The sequence below is a fragment of the Electrona antarctica genome (assembly GCF_951216825.1).
Source record: "Electrona antarctica genome assembly, chromosome: 23".
NCBI lineage: Eukaryota > Metazoa > Chordata > Actinopteri > Myctophiformes > Myctophidae > Electrona > Electrona antarctica.
The window spans coordinates 24,711,938-24,734,181 of NC_136804.1; the positions used below are offsets into that span (position 1 = coordinate 24,711,938).

At 42.0% G+C, this 22,244-nt stretch overlaps 2 protein-coding genes across 3 annotated transcripts in view; one reads left to right on the plus strand and one right to left on the minus strand.

The window, feature by feature from the left end:
* Nucleotides 1-9,710, minus strand: part of lhfpl3 (LHFPL tetraspan subfamily member 3) — a 37,482-nt gene extending 27,772 nt beyond the window's left edge. For both annotated transcript variants that reach the window (XM_079494287.1, XM_079494288.1), the window contains exon 1: nt 8,372-9,710. In XM_079494287.1, coding sequence (XP_079350413.1) covers nt 8,372-8,804 — 433 coding nt within the window. In that variant the 5' untranslated portion in view covers nt 8,805-9,710. The remainder of the gene's footprint in view (nt 1-8,371) is intronic.
* A 189-nt stretch (nt 9,711-9,899) lies between these two features.
* On the plus strand, nt 9,900-17,946 carry orc5 (origin recognition complex, subunit 5). The gene is made up of 14 exons (XM_079494245.1): nt 9,900-10,229; nt 10,825-10,917; nt 11,762-11,947; nt 12,224-12,298; nt 13,998-14,109; nt 14,452-14,582; nt 14,698-14,746; nt 15,154-15,244; nt 15,574-15,629; nt 16,241-16,353; nt 16,544-16,594; nt 16,863-16,973; nt 17,397-17,509; nt 17,630-17,946. The coding sequence occupies exons 1-14, from the start codon at nt 10,113-10,115 to the stop codon at nt 17,673-17,675; spliced, it is 1,344 nt and encodes a 447-aa protein (XP_079350371.1). The 5' UTR covers nt 9,900-10,112; the 3' UTR covers nt 17,676-17,946.
* Nucleotides 17,947-22,244: the final 4,298 nt, after the last annotated feature.

Sequence of the window (22,244 nt, forward strand, 5' to 3'; positions counted from 1 at the left end):
TTTATAACCGTACTCTGTTGGCAGGTGAACACACCTATGATAGCCCCTTGTCTCCGTCTCTCTCTTGTGACTCCTCACGCCCATCCCCCACCTGACACCCCCACCACCGCTTTAGCCCTCTCCCACAGCACACGATTAGCAGTGCCATTGAGCACTATACCGTAGTGTAGTATAGCGGTGGACGCAGTGAGGCACAGAGACCTTGTTATCTTCCCATCAGCCACACCGGTCCGGTGCGCCGCGCTCTTATCAGACGTCAAGCCATAATCCCATCATCCCACCAATTTAAAGGCCAGCAGCATTGGAGAATGCCAGCAGACTTCCAGAAACCCACCCCCACCCCCAGCCTCAACTCCACAAGTAAAAGTACTACAATACTACAATATAGAAATACTCTGTTACTTGAGTAAAAGTACAAATGTATTGGCATCAAAATGTACTTGGAAGTACCAAAAGTAAAAGTACTCGTTGGGCAGGGAATTTCCCATTTCAACTTATCAAATGTATTAAAAGAAATCACACCTGTGTGTATTGTCATCGTACATCAATTTATGTTAGCGGACATTTGACATTGCTACATAAGGTACATAAGGTGGTCCCTTATTGGCCAAGCGCTCCCACCAACATGTGATTGGTTCACCGATTTGCTCGTTTACATAATCGTAGGTTTTCTCTTCAATGTCAATGGCATTTCATGTTTTGATGTTTAATTGACATCATATTTAGCAGAATTATCAGCTCTTATCATCATCATGCATCATCTCATACTGGGCAATCAGAATGCCTGTTGCCTGTGATTGGTTAGCTGATTTGCTCGTTTACATACGGTATGACGTACATTTTCCCTTCAATGTCAATGGCGTATAATGTTTTGATGTTTAATTTACGTCATATTTAGCGGAATTCTGATGTAATTTATCCGTTCATTGTTAATGGCAAATCTTGAGACGTGTGGGGACAAAAGCTGTTTATAGAAGGGGCTAGCTCCCCTTAAACATCTTTTGAAAATAGTGTACTGTAGATCTGCTATTTTCAAATGGCCGAAATGCATATAGGGCTGAAGTGGTTAATGTATGTTTTGGAATATGAATCAAAATCTACTAACTAACTAGTAGGCTAACTAAAGTTGTCAAATAATTGTAGTGGTATTGGACATAGGAAATACTCAAAGTACAAATACCTCAAATTGTACTTAAGTAAATGTACTTAGTTACTTTCCACCACTGGCCCTGCCTCGTGAAACATGAATGAACCACCAGGCAGGCATATTATGCTCTTCAGGAATTTTGTTGGAAATACTTTTTTTTTTTTTCCCTCTTATCCAGCAAATTGTGTAGAAGTAATTAGCAGCTCAGCTGTTCAAGGGTTTAATGGTGAAATGCCTTCAGCATCTCATACGAGCATTTGCATAAAACCATCTTCCTTCCTTGGTTTTAACGTCTAGATAAATGAGCCTGTGAGATCTACTATTCCAGTCACTCTTTGGGTCGATGCCACGATATCATCATTTAAAAGCTTACCATACCATTTATTGAGCATCATCTCTGTTCAGTTCTTGGGCAATTTATTCTTAAGTGGTATCAATCTTTGTGGAACATAATAAGACTCCTAGAGCACTCTATTCTAAAGAACCGTCTGAATCGTCGGAGTGTTTGACATCTCTGCTAGCCTCTTCTACTTTTCTTATCTAATCTCCATCTCTCTCCTCATTCCAGCACCATAACTACACCGCAATCATAACCGTCAGTCACACTTAAAGTGTCTAAATACCACGTGACTCCGCAATCAGGCACGCCACTCTCGCTTCACCTCAAACACACCTGAGCCGACCCCACGGTCGCATCTGTCCGTCATGCTTTAGTTCAATTTCTGAGCCACTTTGGCTTGAGAAATTGAGAAACCTATTTATTATAGCCACGGGTTATTTTTAAGCATCAGTAACATGCCCTTGACAAATCATCCCACGCAACGGAATCACTCGTCGTTTATTTATATTTTAGAGTATCTTATTATAACAAAAGTCGAGGTGTACACACAGTAACAATATAGATATATAAACTATACAAGACTCAAATCATAATCAACCACTCATTAATGGAGGCACAGGAGCGTAACATTAACTATGCTGTTATGATATGCAGTCATATCATAATGTCCCAGCCTCTTCCTCAGGGTGATTTGTGGGCAGCTGACAAGCACATGACTCCCTCTCTGCACTGGCTGATGCCTGTGTAGGCCGTCCTTAAATTCAGGGCGGGTACCCCTTTTGGTGTTTTAAGCATTATGTTATACTTTAGATATTGAAAAATAGCAATCTACAAGCTTGTAGCCACGCTACGAGCGTGTAGATCTGCTATTTTTGAAAAATCGTGAAAATGCGGTGCAAATCTTTGAATATATTCTTTCAGAACGTTTTTAACTCAAATCCTTCCTTCCGATGGGGTCCCTGGAACAACATATTTTCAGATGGAGGTCAGCGGCCAATTACATATCATTTTTGGGGTCCTTGACATGAAAAAGTTTGAGAACCACTGATATAGAAAACTGTCAGATTTTTTCCGCATCGTCCTCAGGTCTAAATGGGTTAACCTCGCTCGCTCACATCTTTATTCTGTTGGAAGTGACTGGGGACCACATCCCATAAAACACTGTAGGCCTTTTGTGACACCTCTCTCTCTCTCTCTCTCTCTCTCTCTCTCTCTCTCTCTCTCTCTCTCTCTCTCTCACACACACACAGTCTCACACACAAACGCACACATGCACTAACCAGCTGAGCATTTTACTGAATGAAGAGTAGGAAATGAATGATGATTAAACGGGACACTTGAGAGCGAGCCGACTTCCATCCCACAAGTAGAATCCCTTCACCTAGTGTGTGTGTGTGTGTGTGCGACTGTGCGTGCGTGCGTGCACCCAAGAGGTCGTGTTACATCACTTTAAGACTCTTTCCGTCTGTCACGATACTTCTGAGAGGATAAGGGCTGATTGATCATGTCATACTCTTTAAGTGTAGTGGTTCTGAAACGGCCCCTGCAGAGCTGAGCGTGTTAAACAGATAAGAGTCGGTGACAGTTTATCCACTTCAAACTCTGTCTCTGATTCAGGCAAGTCATTATAGGTGACAATCTTTGAACACATTCTTTAAACAATTCAAAACAATGCTAACTTTTCACAATTTTCAAAAATAGCAGATCTACAGGCCTCATGAATGATACAACACTGTGCGAGCTTGTATATCAGCAAGTTTTGCTATTCATCATTATGACAAAGTATATAGGACTTAAGTGGTTAACTTAGATGATATATTGGTATATTGGTTGACCAACAACAGGGAATTAATAAATTCTTGGTGATCAGGGATTGCTGTCTTTTCGTATAATATTTTAGATTTTCAATGACCAAACTTAGCAGATCGGAACAAAGTCTCAACTGCCATGTTGCTAAATCAAGCAACTTTACAATTTATTGGCCTATAACTTCTGATCCGCACGCAGGTGGTACAATCAGGATTGTAATGTGCATATACCATGCCCAATGTCCATCTATAAGATTTCTACTCCGATTAATCTAATTCCTTTCATTACTCATATTTCTTTATTTCGTTTCATTTATGGTTTTACATGATTATATTCATTTTATTACTACTTTAGTTTTTATATTTTCCATAAAAGAAAGGAGCAGGAAGAAGATACATCTTATTAATACCTGCCCCTATCTATCATTAAAAATAATCACATAATTGATGCACTGCTACCAGCCATTGCGTGACTTCACCATGATTATATCTAAATAATGAGAGAGAACAAGATATAAGAGCTCAAAAACAAAAAAGTTACCTGAATCTTTGAGTACCTTCAAGCGTCTATTTGGATCATTTGTTGCCCCAATGGAAACTATTTCATAATTAACCTAAATAAACTTTACACATGAGTCTTTTCGTTTTGAGCCGAATGTGAACAAAAATAAAAGCCTGGCTACCGAAGCTACACATAGTTTACTTATTACATGTGGTTATGACTAATTAAAGTGGTGGTGGTTAATTATGTAACAAACAAATTCCCATATTATGTTCAAAACTTCATAAATAATTAATAATTAATTTTGTTTGTCTGAAACTTTCAGGACATTATGTGGGTTCAAGTGAGATAAATCTTTACACTGGTACCACTTTGTCCGATCTCAAAATTCAAGCTGGGCATTCTTGCAACTTTTACCAAAAGACTAATGTGACCAATATGTCTTAAGAGATTCACTGGGATGCCACACCATTATTAGACCCATGTTGTATTTGTTTGTATTTATCTACATGTCTGCCATTCCCCAGTCTTGCCGAAATGCAACGTCAATCAACCCCACCGTTCCCTCATTTTTCCACATTACAATTCAATGGTGATAAGAGTGGCTCCCAGTTCCACTTGCCAGTTCTCTGAAGAGGTGTGAAATTGAATAGCGCACACAATGCGCTCAGCGCTCGTGTGGGATTCATTTATCATCCTTCACAGACACAGACTCTACATCAAATCATGTTGTCATGCACCGCAAACATAATGACGTGAGACAATGGACTGAAACATTGAGATGAGTCATGTGATATATCAAGCAGGCCATTGTGGCACACGCACGTGCTGTCGTGCTCACACACGCATGCACGCACACACACAGACTAACTCGCTTACACAACGCACACACACACACATGCAGATAAACATTTATACACCCCCCCATTACAAACAGTGCTGCCTGTGAGGAAAGGCCAAACACTGGCTGTGGCTGTCCCCATTTCGTTGTTAGAGGTTTATTGATCCATTTGTATCTCCGGAACAACATGGGCCGATAGCTCTAATGGGCTCTTTTTTTTTCTTCTTTTTTTTGTTGCTAATGCCTGCCTCACCCTCCAGAGGCCCATTTAGTTGGAACTGCAGTGCGAGTGCGAGGTGAGCCACTTACTGCAACTTGGTAGCAACCCGGGAAATGGATCATCTGCTCATCTGCTTCAGTGTAGTGGTGGAAAGTAACTAAGTACATTTAACTAAGTACTGTACTTTAGTACAATTTTGAGGTATATATATATATCTTTTTACTTTACTTGAGTATTTCCAATTGTCCAGTACTTCTACTCAACTACATCTCGAGGCAAATATTGTATTTTTTTTTACTCTACTACAATTATTTATTTGAAAACTTTAGTTGCTTTGTAGATGTTGATTACTACAAAACACACAGTAACCAGTGCCACTTCAGCCCTAAATAGTAAATACATTGTGTCATTTGCGGCCATTTGAAAATAGCTGATCTACAAGCTCACAATGCGTCGACGCACGGCCATCACATTGCTAGGTGATGTGTGCGGTGCACTCGCTCGGATTCATCAGCCTCGCTCGGGCGCGTCTTGTGGGACTCAAGCCTGCTTCTGTCGCTGTGTCTGCCTCGTTGAGTTGACATGGTCCACATGGTTAATTACTGTGCACTGCTGCGTCCTGCAAAACCATGCCCATCTGGGCAAAAGATCTTTTTTTTTTAATGTAATCCCCATCATCTCATTCCTATTGCAATGACAGCTGCCTTTGCTGCCACCTGGTTTTCAATGGCCAAGTATTATCATCATTGATCTTGCATTCTATTTGCCTAGGGCCCTCGGTTGTGGCAACGGACTCTCAGAGGTGGACTGAGAAGTGATGGCTGTCTTGGTGCAGTGGTTCTCAAACCTTTTCATGTCAAGGACCCCCAAATTGACAGTCATTGGCCTGTGGACCCCCATTTAGAAATGATATGCCAGGGACTCCTATAAGAGAAGATTTTCACGGCTCTAGCAGTGATTCTTAACCATTTTAATTTCAAGGACTCCAGGTTTGACCTGAATTAGGTTACGGTCCCCCATGTAATGGCATTTCTATCTCTGGGACCCCAATGTCTATTATAAAATCAAAGTAAATTTAACTCAAATGGAACCAAATCCATTTGGTTCCTAATTATCATTTAGCTGGGGACCCCCTGGAACTCCGTCAAGGACCCCACTTTGGGAACCACTGTCTTAGTGAAGGGTTCAGCCAGAGATAGCTACAGCGACAGAGCGGATCGGCCATATCGGTCGATATTCACTCTGATCGATAATCGGCATTTACCCGATCTATGATCGGCAATTTACACTCTCTGGAGAACATGGCCTAAGCCTAAACATTCTCCCCTTCTTCCTCACACACAGGAACAGTTTTCAGTGATCGGTATCGGTCCCAAAAAACCTGATCGGAGCATGCTGGTGATTGTGCCTACTGAAACCTACTGAAGATGAGCACTGTGGAAAAAGTAAAGAAAAACGATGCGCTGGGTCTAATAACAGAGTGGCTGCGCATACATCCCTATAGGGACACCCTATTTCCGGTTATTCATCACGTCACTGAGGTCATAACCGCATACACTTTAGTCAAGTGGCCTTTATGCATCTACGTCACGAAGCGAGTGTCAAGCCCATTGGTGCTCGACCAGTGAACTGGTGAGATCAAAGTTGCGTTACATTTTCATATTTAGAAAATGTATTTGACACAATTGTGTTGACATCTTGTTTATTCACCTGTGGATTCCTCTTTCATCACACCGTATATTCGGCCTACCTTGCTAAAAAGGAACACAAAGGTTTGCCTCCGGGCCATGTGTGCAATCTTTGCTGGCATGTCACAGTGGTCAATACCACCGCCCTGAAATGACATCTGATGTCCTAACCTAAAGCCTTGGGGAGGATCCGGATCACATTTGGATTTCAAACTGCTTAGGCAGAGAAAACACCTTGATATTGCCAATTACAGCTCCCCTGGCATCTGTTGATGGCCAATTTCACAGTGGCCTTGACACACTACGGCAATTTGGTAGAGGGTGAGCTGGAGGAGAGAGCAGTGACAGAGAAGAAAGCGGGTCAGATTGAGGAATAGATTTGAATTGCACCAACGGCGGAGCGAGCGGGTGAATGCTCTCGTGATGATCAATAACAGCTCAGCAGTCAACTGTCATCGTCGGTGCTGCTGACATTCACAAGATATGGTGAAGATGAAGATATAACCCTCAGCATTTCAAAATAACACGCTTCACCTCACCCGGCTCCTCTGCATACATTTTCATATCCGTTTCCCTTGATGGTGAGAAAATTGGGGAAGGTGAACATGTGACTGAGGAATACGAGGCAGGCTTTGAACAGGGGAGAGGGGAGGCGGGTGTTAAAGATGCAAACATCTAAGGCTCAGGCTGTGTTGCTCATTAGATGGGCTTGTGATATGGCTCAGCCTAACAGGACTCAAGATATAATCCATCTCCTCACAGCTGCTATAGCTATAGGGTTTGAGCTGTGGGGTCAATGTGTAGCAATGTGTGTGAATCCTTAATGGAGTGTATAGAGGCGTCACATCTGGCCCACAGCACTACTGACCTCGGACATATTGAGGGCTGTGGAGACAGACCATGCAGCATTCAACAACGTAATGTTGTTGGGTTAAAGCATGCAGGGCTACTCAACTGTAAGCTAAAAATGTCTATTTTTTAAACGTTTACAAATGTATTTTGTAACAGACTACTAGTCTGAAAATTAAGAGAACACAGAGTAAAAAGCCACATTTCCATCTATAAGGCCAAACCCCATTCACAAATACATTGTGATTAATGATGAAGTTACAAAATGAGGCTTCATTCACAAAATGTGCAAGAGAATATAATGAATAGATTATCACTGGTGAATACATAAGTGGTTAATACTCATCTGACATCAGGCCATGTCACTTTATCTTGGAACAAACCATATAATATTACAATCTTGTTCAAAACCAATGAAAATAACTAATTATATTTTGTATTGGTTTGACCATGATGGGCCACAGATGGGCCGCAGCAGGGGCCGCATGCGGCCCACGGGCTGCGGGTTGAGTAGCACTGGGTTAAAGGTTCAACAATGATGAAATTCGTATTATTAATTATATTGAGGTCAGTCAACTCTGGAGACAAATCCCAATTTAAAGGACATGTTTGTAAACGTTGTCTTTTCTCAAGTAAAGAATCACACCTGCAAACTGTTGAATGCTGAACCCCCTCCAACTGTATAGTACTTAGATCTATTATATTTTGACACTTGCTTTGGCAATATGTTTTCTCATCATGCCAAGCTCAAAGCTCATTTGATTTTAATTGATAAAGTATTCAATCAATCAATCATCTGTACAATCTCCAAACTGTTGACTGCATCATATAACCTGTTGGGCAGAGAGTTGTGAATGTGAACGTCCAGCTGAGCTCCACAGGCAACAAACAAACCGGCGGGGAGAGAGAGACAGATAGACAGATAGACAGACACGTCAGACAGACAGACAGACAGACAGACACATAGACGCTTTACCTGCAGCCAGCTGCATCCATCCGCAGATCTTGTACACCGTGCCGGTGCCGCAGAAGAAGAACAGCGTGAAGCAGCCGATGCAGCCGATCACCAGCGCCATGGACATGGCGATGAAGAAGGACGCGGCTTTGAAGGCGCCCGAGGGGATGCTGGCGAACTCGGTGAAGCTGCCCTGGCACGTCAGCTCCCGGGACAGCCCGTTCCCGATGCAGTAGTGGAACAGGCCGAAGTAGCCCGCCTGCGGCGTGTCCACGCCGTCTCCGATCCAGTAGGGCTGGATGAAGCACACCACGTTGACGATGGCGAACAGGATGGTGAATATGGCCCACAGGACGCCTATGGCACGGGAGTTGCGCACATAGTTGGTCTGGTAGATCTTGGCAGCCTCCGACGCCGGCAGCATGGTCGTGGGAGCTCCGGCTCCGGGCACCATATTTTATATATAGTCTATAATAGGCCTACAAATGGTTTTATTTATATATCTAAACTAAAAGATGTCGGGGGTAGAAGAAAAAAAATAAACACGATACGGTCTGTCGATTCGAATCATATAAATGCCGTTGCAGTTAGTTAGTTAATGCCTTTGAAAATCTCTGCTTTTTACTGATGTCCAGCCAATGTGGTCCATGGTCCCAGCTGCTGCTGCCACACCAATCATCACACCATCACTGCACTCTCGCATCTAAACGGCACCGTCTGTTGTTATCCTCCTCTGGCTCTCTGTATAGGCTACTACTGTGTGTGTGCGACCATCCATACATACACCCATAATCCTATACTACATTACAATACAACACAGTGACACGCGCTCGTCAAGAAGAAGAACACAACGCAGCCTCTATGAGATGAGCCCGCATATTCTGCCGTCTCCATTCATATTAACCCCGATGCATGCGTTTTACTAGTAACAACAACCCACCGCACCTGATCCGTAGAAATCTAACCACCAGGCAGTCAACCGAAGTCGAAGGATGCTCAGTTTAGGGTGTAGTGTGGCACAGCTGTTTGTCTCCCATGGGAGCGTGTCCAGACTCCAGATTGCCTTACTAGCCTATACACGTAGATACACCTGCTCCTTGCGGACTGTGAGTGAGCACCGATAATAACCCCGTACAGAATCTGAGTTGCAGCCGAGGTTGTTGTAGCCGCCTCGGCAGGGGGATTGTAGCAGCCCCATAATCCTCCGTCCGACTCACGTGTTACGCGCGAAATCTTGAATACATACAATTAAGTCTCTGCTCTACTAGTCTCACCATAAACGCATTGTAGGACAGACAGAGTCAGACTGCTGCGTGAAACATGAAATATGTCCCGCATTCATCTTCCTTGGCTCGGCTCTCTGTCAGAGAGTCTCTGATTGCTTGCCGTTATAGGCTGTGTGTGTGCGTGCGTGCGTGTGTGTGTGTGTGAGAGTAACCTCGCCTCACCAGGCTTTCCAAGAGAGAAATAAACCCGTTTAGAAACAAGGGGGGTGAACCCCCATCCAGAGACTACATTACCCATAACTCTTTCCTCATTGGTGATTGGCTCACCGCGGGAACGGTTTTCTGACGTAATATTATGAGAGCGCGCGCGAAACTGTCGGCACTCTCAGCACCGCAGTAGGCTAATGTTAGCACTTAGAGCAGTGTAACAACAACAACACCAACTCTAACTCATGGATGGTTGTCTTTCAGCTGTATGGTAGGCTCGGGAAACAGGACATTACATTTCCTATACGGTGTGAACAACAAAGAGAAGCATGTCTGGACTTCTTCAGCATTCGGGCTGCTATGAGGAGGGCAGGTTGCTACGTGTTGCAGAGAAGTTGCCTTGCAGAGAGATCCAAGCAGGCATGCTGCTGTCACTGTTGGGAGAGGTTCGTGTTATATCTGCCTGCAACAACACACTGTCCATTACTAGTGTACTATATTTACATTTTTTTTAAATAGTTTAAGGTTTGCATTTAGCTGGTATTGCGATAGGACAGTGGTTTTCACTGTGCTTGAGGGGGTTCCAGGTAGTCCCCAGCTAAATGATGGAGAACGGGTAACCATTTCCAAATGAACCCTTAATGTAGATATTTAACTCTTGACCGAGAGCTTACAATGAAATCAAATGTACCCTTTACTGGTGGTCCATTTGGTTTAATTTTATGCTCTCAAGTGTTACATTGTTGTTAAATATCTGCCTTAATAAGCCTACTTAATTTACAAGAAGTCTACACAATTAGAGAATGTAACATATTTTGATCAACGTTTGCCACATCAATACAGCATCAAATTGTGGACAAAATTTTATCTGACAATAACAAAAAAAAGGTCTCTTGGTTCTAAGAGGCTAAATCTCATCAAATGGTGGCCGGACCACCTAGAATACTGAATAAATTAAATTGAATTGAATTGATATGAAAAAGGTTGAAAGCCACTGTGATAGGAGGATGAACTAATGTCATCATGTATCTGTCTGCACAGCCAGGGCAGTACAGCTTCCCCTCTATCTTCATCTATGGGCATCGTGCCACAGGGAAGAGCCACGTGATGCAGACCTTGTTGACAGAGCTGGAGGTAAGTGACAATGCCACATGATGTGCTGATGATCAATGACTATCTTATAGTATTCCTGTCTCATGATTGAAGTTTGAACACACTTTAACCCCTTTGGTCTAGTCTGGTGGTTAAGATATTGGACTTTCACACGGGAGACCCGAGTTCGAATCCTGGGCGTTACAATGGTGCCGTGACCTGGATCGGGTTTCCCCGTGGGAAGGGGTCCGAGTGTAACAGAATGGCTCACAACTTCAGCATGATGGCCTAAAAGTAAAATATCTCCCCCGAATCACAGGGATATCCCTTTGGTCTAGTGGTAAAGATGTTGGACTTCGGCTACTGCCATCGGTTAATCTTAGTTTTATTTGCCGATACTGATATTGACCGATAGCGGCAAATATCGGCCAATAAATACAGATGTGGGCGATAATCTGTGCGTCCCTAGAGCACATCTACAAGCTTGACACATTGTGGCTTTAAGCAACTAGTCGACTATTCAACTAGTCTAAGTCGACTAGTAAATCCACTAGTCGACCTTGTTGGTAGTAGTTGACTAGTTGATTATAAAGAAATCAAAGATTATAGTCACCAATATACACAGTTTTTAAATGTACCAAAAAAATACCAAAAAAATATATTATTATTATTAGTTTTTACATAATAGGTAATTGAACAACTAGTCGACTAGTAAAAATCACTAGAAGTGAAAGCCCTATTGTGAACTTCCTTGGAGATGTAATATTTTTGAAAGAATGTGGCATTGCATAGGACATGGGCAAACGCTTTCTGAGCATTTACGAAAAACATTGGTTAAAAAAAAAGTTGTTAAATCAGGTGCTCCTTTCTTTTCGCCCCCCTGCAGTTGCCCCATGCCACAGTCAGCTGTGTGGAATGTGTCTCTGTGGCTCTGCTGTTTGAACAAGTGCTGCTGTCCCTGTTCGGCTCGGAAGCCACCTCCTTGCTTCCCCGCAGTCCTTCCCTGTCTGACTTTGTTCGCGTCTACAGGCAACAATGTTCGTTGTGCCCCGCTGAGCAGACACGATACATTGTGAGTACACATGATCCTCACCTGGATATTCCTCCCCTGTCATGCGTATTGTAATAACCACAAATAGTGAAGCAAACATCCTGACTGTATGTGATCTTCAGCCAGAACAACAGAGCCTTTATTAAAATAGTTCACATTGATAGTTTGAAAATAAGCTCACGTCGCATCTGAACATCACCGTGTGTGTCATAGCACTGTATGAATAGTGGAAGTGGATTATACTTGTCCTCCTAACCTAAGCCAATTTCACATTGAACTTAACTGTGCACTTCACAGGTTATGGAAAAGGCAGAGCTTCTGAGAGACATGGATGCCAACCTCCTACCCACTTTTCTGCGCTTTCAAGAATTGGTGAGACTGGGCTATATTAATTAACTATTTGAATTACTGGTATAGTATTCATTTTACATTGGGTAGCAGATTATATTTTAATCGGTTAATAACACAAAAATATCTGGTTAACACACACACACACACACACACACACACACACACACACACACACACACACACACACACACACACACACACACACACACTGTTTAGACATCCAATCAAAAAGTATAATGGCCAAAAATAAATATACAATTTCCAGTGGTCACATAATGACCTAAACATCACAGCATTCAACAAATCTTTCCAAGACATGCTCAGATGATGGACTTGTTTTACTAGGATTAGTTTAGTAATTGATTTCTCTTCAACCGATTATAGTCAAAATAATAATCCTAAAATTCCTCCAAAGAATTTCCCCGTAATCACTCAAACGTTTTACTGGTTCCTCTTTTATTAGATGGCGCTTTCTCTTGGTGGGAGATAATATAGTGCTATAAGAGCTCCCTTGATAATGAGTGACCTTGAACATGCGTGCTTTGAGGAGGCCTTCCATTGTAAAAGAGTCTTAATGAGATCATTCATGGCATTCACTCACTGCATTTTAATTACAGGCACCAGAGGTGGACTTTCTTATTTATTTATTTCCTACTGTGGAAGCGAATTGTTGAAGTGTGGGTGTCTCTCTGGATCGCACAGGTGTTAAAGCATTCAGTGTCAGAAAACTGTGAAGTGATAATGAGGTGGCGTGTGTGTGTGTGTGTGTGTGTGTGTGTGTGTGTGTGTGTGTGTGTGTGTGTGTGTGTGTGTGTGTGTGTGTGTGTGTGTGTGTGTGTGTGTGTGTGTGTGTGTGTGTGTGTGTGTGTGTGTGTGTGTGTGTGTGTGTGTGTGTGTGTGTGTGTGTGTGTGTGTGTGTGTGTGTGTGTGTGTGTCAAGAGAGGTTTATGGATTGCTCTGTGCGGCCTCTATGTATTAAGTCAACAATACATCAAACAGAACACAACAAAACAGCAAGGTTCCACTAATTAATGACATGTGCACTGTGCAGCAGCTTGACTTGTGCCCCATCACAATAATAATAATTATTTGTGTATTTATTTATATAGCGCTTTTATCCAAAGCACTTTGCATAGATTGTGCATTACATTCACACACACATTCATATACCGATGGTGGAGGAAACCATGCAGGGTACCAAGCTGCACATCGGGAGCAATCAGGGGGGTTCAGTGTCTTGCTCAAGGATACTTCGACACTAACTCTGGGGGATCCTGGGATTGAACTGGGAACCTCGTGGTTCCCATCTGGCTGCTCTACAGGCCACTCTACCCCTGAGCCACTGCCGCCCCTAATAACATTACCGTAGTTTTGTTTCTAATAATACGAACCATAACAGTTAAAGGTCTGGTGACATAAAAAGGTAAGGTTTTCTAAGCTCAATTGCACCCAAAAAAACTGAACTTTGAACATTCAGTAGATTTTCTGTGGTCTGGTGTTTTCAGAATATACAAGTGCTCTGATGCCAGCAGATGTCACTGTTGAGGGATTTTGCCTGTTTTCATTGCCGCTCAAAAGGCTTCAGAACACAGAGAAAACCCCACACCACAGAAAATCCACTGAATGTTCAAAGTTCAGGTTGTTTGGGTGGAATTGAGAAAACCTAAAAGAAGAAGTCATGAAACTTTTGATTTACACTTGATTTTTTTTGTATTCATAGGTCGACGACAACGTGACCGTGATTCTGCTGAGTGAAATAGTCTGGGACAAGTTCAGACCCAACACTGGCTGCTTCGAGCCCCTACAGCTCCATTTCCCTGACTACAGTAAAGGTACCATTAATCCTAGGCAATCCTAGCATATATCACTCAACCTCACGAGTCACGACCACACTTACAGAACAGATGCGGCGTGAGATGGCAAATGTACTTGTGATTTTAACACTTTTAATGCAGACTGTGTGGAGGAACATTGCATTCCAAGCCAAACACTGTGTGAATTATACATGTGGCTGTGACCGAGACAAAAAACAGTGTCTGGATCACTTTGAAGGAACATATTTGTTTTGTGTAGAATATGTACTGTATGAGTTCTTCTGACTGATGACTGCTTTTAAAAGCCTCACAAACGTATGGTTTTGTCGACATTATTTGTTGTGGCTTTTTTCCGGTCAGCTGAGCTTCAGCAGATCCTGTCCCAGGACAGCCATCCATCTTATTCCCCGGATTTGTACGCATCCTACATCAACATTCTGCTGGGCGTCTTCATTTCTGTGTGCAGAGACCTGCGAGAACTCCGGCATCTGGTCAGGCACGCACACACGCACGCACACACACACACACACACACACACACACACACACACAAATAGATGCGTGTTTGATGTCCTGTTGATCATATGTTATATTTCTGCCCTATTAGGCAGCTCTTAACTTCTCAAAGTTCTGTGAGCCCTTGGAGGAAGGAAAAGGTAAGCGTTGGATCGTAAGACGGTTCCATTTTGTCCATTTGTAATCCTAGATTTTCCAGCTGCTACACAGCCTTTAAATCATTCTGCTATATTGTGCTGACCAGAGAAATGGTGACATTTAAACACAGCTGCAAGCCTATAACACTGTACATACTGTATATGTATGCATTTCTGTGGAATTACGTGGTTTTGGTGCGACATGCCAGACCCCTGAACAATGGCCCACAGAGTTAGAGCAGATAATATTATATTTAACAGTACATATATTTATATGCAATACTCATTGCACACATACACATATCATTCTTTGTACTTTCCCCTGCTTTTTTCTGGTCCTTATCTAGGCAACAGACTGTATGTGTATATCAATCTTTTTAAAGTAATGGTTATCAATTTCCTGTGTTCAGTGAAAGAGAGCGACACACCCAAGCTTTGGAGAAACATTGAGCCTCATTTGAAAAAGGCCATGCAGACTGTGTACCTTCGGGAAGTGTCCAGGTCTGTATGTCACCCATCTTTCATGAATTTACTTGAGACTATGTGATCAAACTCGCCGATAGTTCGTTGAGCACTGAGTGAGGTTTGGTACCATTTGTCAGCACTGCCATTGCAATTATTGTCTTAAACTGCAAAACGTTGGGAGCTTGTACAAAAAATAAATAAATCACCCACTTTTTTTTAAAACGCCTGTTAACACTTCACTTGTGATGTGATAATGACATTGAAGTTGAATGTGGTGCAGTAGAACACAGTACTCTTGGCTCACTCAGGCATAACATGGACCTGTTTCTTTGTCTGACCATGTTGTCCTTCTATCCCCTGTTCAGTGTTCAATGGGAGAAACTTCAGCAAACGGAGGAGAAGGAGACTGGAGTAATGCGAGGTATCTGATGAACATTACACAGCAAAACTCCTTCAGCTTGTCCACACTGTATCCGCACTTAAGCCTGAAACATTCCATGCAAGTACGCAAATGACAATGCCTGGTTGGCGGCAGTGGCGCAAACATACTGTACTCTTAAGTGTGCTCTGCTCTGCTCTGGTGGCGGTAGTAAACCCACATACAGTAGTTAAATTTGAAACTAAAGCCTGCTATAGAACAGAAGTGAACACAAATCCAAGAAGACTCCATTCTGTTCTAGCCTTGTATAGAAAAATAGCACATGGTGACACATTTCAGAACACAATGACGCACGCCTCTTGTGTAGCTTCAAGGATTGGAGCTTTAATTCACATACTTGTGTGGAGTGTGTTTTAGGCTTTAGTCTTGATGTTGCCTGTATCCCATAATAAAAGTGTTGCAGTTGTTGCAACTTCCTCATTACAGCTTTAACTATAGATTAGATCATCATAAAAAAGGGTTTGTGCTATTCTTGGGATTTGGGACACTTGGTATTGTTTTTACAGTGTCTCTTGTCTTTACATTGCGTGCATGGTGTTGTGTACGGGAATGTGTGTATTGAATTCATGACATTATTTTTTTTGCCTATCAAGGCCTTTCTGCTCACGCTCACGTGGAGCTCCCATATTATTCGAAGTTCCTGTTGATTGGTGCTTACCTGGCGTCCTACAACCCTGCCCGCACGGACAAGCGCTTCTTCGTCAAGGTAGCGGACAAACCTCCTCGGTGAAATCCAGGGCTGTCACGATTACACATTTAAGTTGCTGATTAATTGTCACAAATAATGTAACAATTATGTAAGAATTGTGACAGGCCTACCAATCTCTCTGTAAAGACGTGTTTCTTGGTATACATTATTTCTTGACTTCACTCTTCCCTTTGACTCTCTTCAACAGCACCACGGGAAAATAAAGAAAACAAAAACCTTTATGAAGAAACATGAAAAGGTGACGCCTTTAAGATGTGGCCTGTTAATTTTCTACATCATCACACAACCGTTTCGACAAAGTGTCAACTGAAAAAGTTGTATTGTCAAGTGACACTTCTCCATGTGAAAATACGTTATTTGTTGTGTAAAACTTGCCAAATTGGCCAACCTAAATATAAATTGGCATTCATAGTCATAGAGCATTTATTTTGTTCACAAGGTTGAGATTGCATAATTGATGTTCCTGTACAACAAAGCTTTTTAACGTGGTCATCCGTGTCTTTTAGACCAGTAACCACCTGCTAGGGCCCAAGCCCTTCCCTCTGGACCGTCTCTTGGCCATCTTTTACAGCGTGGTGGACAGTAGAGTGGCTCCGTCTGCCAGCATCTTCTCCCAGGTTCGATCTCCGAAGGCTGTGATACTGTTCAGTCACCCCCCCCCTCCTTTTCTTTTGGTTTGCTATCATGGTAGCTCAGCAGACACTTTAAGGTCTGTGTTCAGTGATGAAAGAAGTACTCACATTCTTTACTTAAGTAAAAAGTATCAACACTGCAATATAGAAATACTCTTGTTACAAGTAAAAGTCCAGAATTAAATAAAAAATGTACACAAGTATCTCCGGCATCAAAATGTACTTGAAGTACCAAAAGTAAAAGTACTCATTGTACAGAATGTCCTATTTCAAGTTTTCAAATATATATATTTTCTTTAGAAAATAGCAGATCTACAAGCTCACGTTGCGTTGCATCGCGACGCATTAGGATGTTCACTATTAAAACAGTAGGACAGTGAGTAATGGTTTTCCTTGGTATCCTTCCAGATCTCTGCTCTGGTGACCCTCCAGCTGCTGACCCAGGTGGGCCACGATGACCAGCTGGATGCACCCAAGTATAAATGTGCTGTCGGTCTGGACTTCGTCAGGGCCATGTCCAGGTCTGTTTTGTGTTCTGCATGCTGCATAATACATGGCTGGAAGCATATTTCACATGGATCATTTGCAACTCTCTGGGGCTGAACATTTATTTTATTTTTCTTATGGTTTATTCATTACAGAACTGTGAATTTCGACATTGTGAAGTACCTGTATGACTTTCTGTAAGTCCGTCGTGGATAAAGGAACGATAACACGGTGGAATTTGTACTGAAGAACACCTGTGGATGTTGCCATTGAGGCAAAGGTGAGGAGATGCTCTGGGTTGGACTACTAGAAGGCACATGCTGGTTACCTAATGCTGCCCCCTTGTGGGTGACCAGTAATGCTGTTTTTGTGGAGAACCTGCACAGAAAGAATTGGTGTACCAAGAGCAAGTGAATTAATGTAGACATAATGTATATATATATAATAAAATAATGTGTTGAACTTTAATGTATTCTTTGGCATATTGTATGGCATTTGGGAACAATTATTTTCCACAAGAGAAATCCACAGATTTTTTTTATAGGAATAGCGTATAATAGCATAAGCTCCAGTTGCAGAATGATCTGCCTTTGAACAGTAGAATGGATGATGACTTTGTTTAAACACATGAATAGTAGCGTCCATAATATTCTGGGGCAAATTGAATAGCCGCTCTACAACAAGATCATTTTTGGATTACAGGGAAAAAGGAGGAGACCAAGTATAGAACTCTGGGGGACCCCACAGTGGTTAGGCTTGAGATGTGCACCATCATTTTAAATAGAGTACTGTGCATAATGGTTTCATATGACTCCTCAATATAACGAGATTATTTAAACTTTTTCCTCAATTAAGATTAATGGATATATGTATTTTTTTTTAACAGTGAGAATAGATTTACAATCTCACAAGACACTATTCTTGTACACCACCATTGTATTGCATAGTATAATGCAGGGTTGGTTAAGTATAGACTAATTGACAAAAAATGCTAATATTTTGTTATTGTCCCGTTCATGGCGACATTTGCTTCATTCTCACTGTACAAAAAAAAACCTTCATGTGAACTCTGTCCAAATGGATTCCAAATTGAGTTTGTTTCCTTTGAAATGTTTCTTTTTTGGAGTGAGGAGGGGTTGCCATAGAAATCATTCATAGTTGCTATGGCAACCATGATGTGGGTTCGTGGCTTATCTCCATATCTTTGGTGACACTGACACAGTAGTTGTATACGGTTGTATGAACAGCTTATGTACCATCATGGGTAATACTAACTAAAACACACTGGAAATGATTGTTAATTGGTGTGTGTGTCTGTGCACGCGCCAGTTCAACGATCACCTGCCTTTTCCACTAGGGAGGGCATCATTCTAAGTTCATTCACTTTATATACCATACATCTACAGACAGTTCTTGTCTAGTCTGTATCAGACAGACTAAAACAGACTAAAATATTATTTCACAATTCAAGATGAGAATTCTTTGCATAAACTTAAAAAACAAATAATATAATTTGCATGTTCTGCTTACATTTCTGGGCCTTATGGAATGCAATCATGAACTACACCTGTTGGGTGGGGTCAAGGAATTCCACGCTTGGGTGGCTGACTAGCCGTGCTGTAGAAGGAAAATTTACCCATGTTTATTTTAAAGAAGGGTGGTACCAGATCGTTGTCGCAGGTACTGAGGGCAAAGCCGCATTTACTATTTTTAATGTCAATCCCATTTTCAATTGCTTAACCCTGTCTTCTACCCGGAGCCAACCAAGCGAAAGGGGCTGGGGAAAAAGGTGGGTCGTGGGGCCCAGGCTGAGAAGTAGTCAAATTAGTTTGTTTTTAGAGGTTTGAAGCTTAGCTTTTTAGTGACATTCCTTGTGTTAACTTGGAATGCCATTATATTTAAATGGAGAACGTCAGAGACATATCTAATCAGTGTGTTAAATATGCATAAACAGGCTATAATAGAAGTAATGCCCATCATGGGTTGAAGACAGTGAGGTGCTGATCACTGGAGGTAGACAGTTGCACACTCAAGCTCCATATGCATTTCTATGTCTCAGTCTGTGTCTCCGTTTCTCTCGCTTGTCTCTCCACTCCAGCCTCTCCCACATTCCATCCAGACTTCATAGATACTAGATAGTAACACATCATATGGTGATTTGAAATTAGGGTAAGAAAATCAAGAGGCCTTCAGCGGATCAAAACTCGTAAACATTTCAGCCAGACAAGTCACTTCAGAGTGGCAAGAGCCATTATGTCTCATACCACACACACCACCTTTTTTGCTCAAGCATAAAATCAAATCAATGTATTTTGAATAGATTTATATTACATTATTAGACGGCACAGAAAACACTTCAAGGCATCCTCTGGCTCATGCATTACGATTCTCACGGCCCCCTGTAATTGAAGCTGACAGGGCTACTAAGTATAGATGCTGCAGTGCAGATAAATACTGTTCCAGTGTGTCTCTCTTCTTCATTTAAGCCAGAGTTCATTAAAACGGATTCAAGGCTTAAATTGGATTGTGAGCCTGTTACTGGCAGGCAGCCACACAAGTACCTCAGTTTAAATTAGGCTATATGCAAATCATTGTTAAATCTGTTAAATTAAGCCACAGGGCGAGGGGCGCCTGCTGGCCGAGTGGTCCAGGTGCATACCATGCAGGCTCTAATGCCGCCTGGTGGCGTGTCGCGGTTTGGAATCCCGGTGACCTTTGCTGTGTGTATACCAGATCCGAACTGTTCATTTGAGGGACAGAAGTATTGCTTGTGTGAAACAAGTGGGACAGGGCCGGGGATGGGATGGGGTTATCATATCAACGCATTACTTAAGTTGCTATTAAATGCCTTGATGTCATATTTGACCATAGGCCTAATATTGCCTGTCATTTAGTTATTAATCCCTTATTCCCTGCTGACGTCTCACATTTTGTTTTAAAATGCTAATTTTGGTCATTGGTGGTATGGCTTATGGTACTGTAGCCTAGGGGATATTTCTCATGTTTTCTCATGTCTTAAAAAACACATCTTGGAGGAAAAGAGACAATGAGAGAGCATTACAGTACAAAGCCAAATATTTGGGCATTTGAACACTGATGCCTGCCGGTCTCAATTTGTGGGACACCTGAAAAGTCTTGGAAATGAGGGACTGTCCCACGCAAAGGGGGACTTCTGATCACCCTGTGTGTACTATCATTAAAGGCAGAAAAGCCTGAAAAATATCTTTAAAGAAATATATAATAATGAAGCCCCGGGCTGAACAAGTTCAAGAGCCTTTGCCATGTGCTCTTCTGATAGAGCCAGCTGTGACAAACTAGAGATTTAAATTGATTGCTGTTAAATTATTGGTTTGTTTACCTACCTAAAAATCAATGTATCACCACCTCACAGGGGCTCTCTGTGAGAAACTGTTTGTCTTGCACTTAAGCCTTGGACACTGCAGTGGACTTGTGACGGGTGAATACTAGACAAAACTGCTATGTCCCACCCTGTGTATGTGGTGTTTAACTTTGTAAAGAGTCACAGAAAACAAAGAAATATATATGAAAAACATTTCTAGATTACTTTATTTAGATAACATAGTCAAACAATGACAATGAAGGCTTGAGTCATTGAGAGACTTAGGCTGTCAGTAAGTTAATGCATCATTCTAACATAAACGCACAGTAACATGATCTCAATGATAATATAAGAAACGCATAGAACAAGAATATTTAAAAAAGAATCACACCTGTGTGAAGTGAGGGGCGCTCTTATCATACGTCATCATACATCATCGCATTCTGGCCAATCACAATTTGCGTCCTCACTTTTGTCTTCAATGTTTGTGTTTACACACTTTTGTCTTTAACTTTTGTTTGTTTACACAGACCCTCAAAGCTGGACATGGGAGGGGCTAGCACCCCTCACGTCCACTTTATTCATATCGGCCACGTTATTTAGTGTCCTAAACAAACATTAACGTCCATAGACTTGGCTGCCATATGATACAAATCTTCAAAAGCCATGCATTGGAGGGGCTCCTCCTTTTGGTGTCCTTGTCTCCGGTCCTAAGTTGAAAAGGCCTAGCGCCCCTCAAAAACAATAGCAGGGTTTGACATGGGCTCTCTGTGTTCACGGTGTGAAAGCCAGTTGCTGAGGGTGATCCCCACATTAATGACTCCTAAAGATTGGTTGGAGCACCTGTTCTTCAGCAGGGAGCAGAAGTGGGAGCATGTTCCTCTGCATTATGCCCTTGTGATGAAACTCCGCACATAACGTAGACATGTGGTCGTCTACACACCCTCCGTCAGGCTAAAGAGTGAAGATCACCAGTGACCAGAGACAGAGGCATGATGACTTAAATGGGAAAAAGATAAAGAACATGCAGGCCACTTTGCAACATGTTTCGAGTACCAGACTCTTCCTCAGGCAGCATGTGGAATCCTGTCAAATATATATAGGAAGGGTTCAACTTCATGATGCATAAGAGGTTTCATTCGTGATTCAAATATGGACATATAGTATAATAATATAGCAAACATACCAGTCCTTTATGCATACAAAAATAACATTATAGCACTTTCAGTACTTGGAACAGACAGTGGTGTAGTGTACCACTTACAAATGTACAGTATGTACCGTAGCCTAAATATAATAATGAATGGAAACAATTTGTCACATTAGCACAGTCTTTCTCTTTCCATGGCCTACAACACCTCATAATCACTTGCCCAAGGAATTTCTTCTAAATGATATTAGCTCTGCCAAGCCTAGTATTATATACTTTC

What these genes read in the sequence shown, in the direction of transcription:
- orc5 (XM_079494245.1), top strand. Translation starts at nt 10,113, where the DNA reads ATGTCTGGACTTCTTCAGCATTCGGGCTGCTATGAGGAGGGCAGGTTG. An exon ending in TACCTTCGGGAAGTGTCCAG is followed by an intron (nt 15,245 to 15,573) that starts GTCTGTATGTCA and finishes TCCCCTGTTCAG; the next exon opens with TGTTCAATGGGAGAAACTTC. An exon ending in CTGCCAGCATCTTCTCCCAG is followed by an intron (nt 16,974 to 17,396) that starts GTTCGATCTCCG and finishes GTATCCTTCCAG; the next exon opens with ATCTCTGCTCTGGTGACCCT.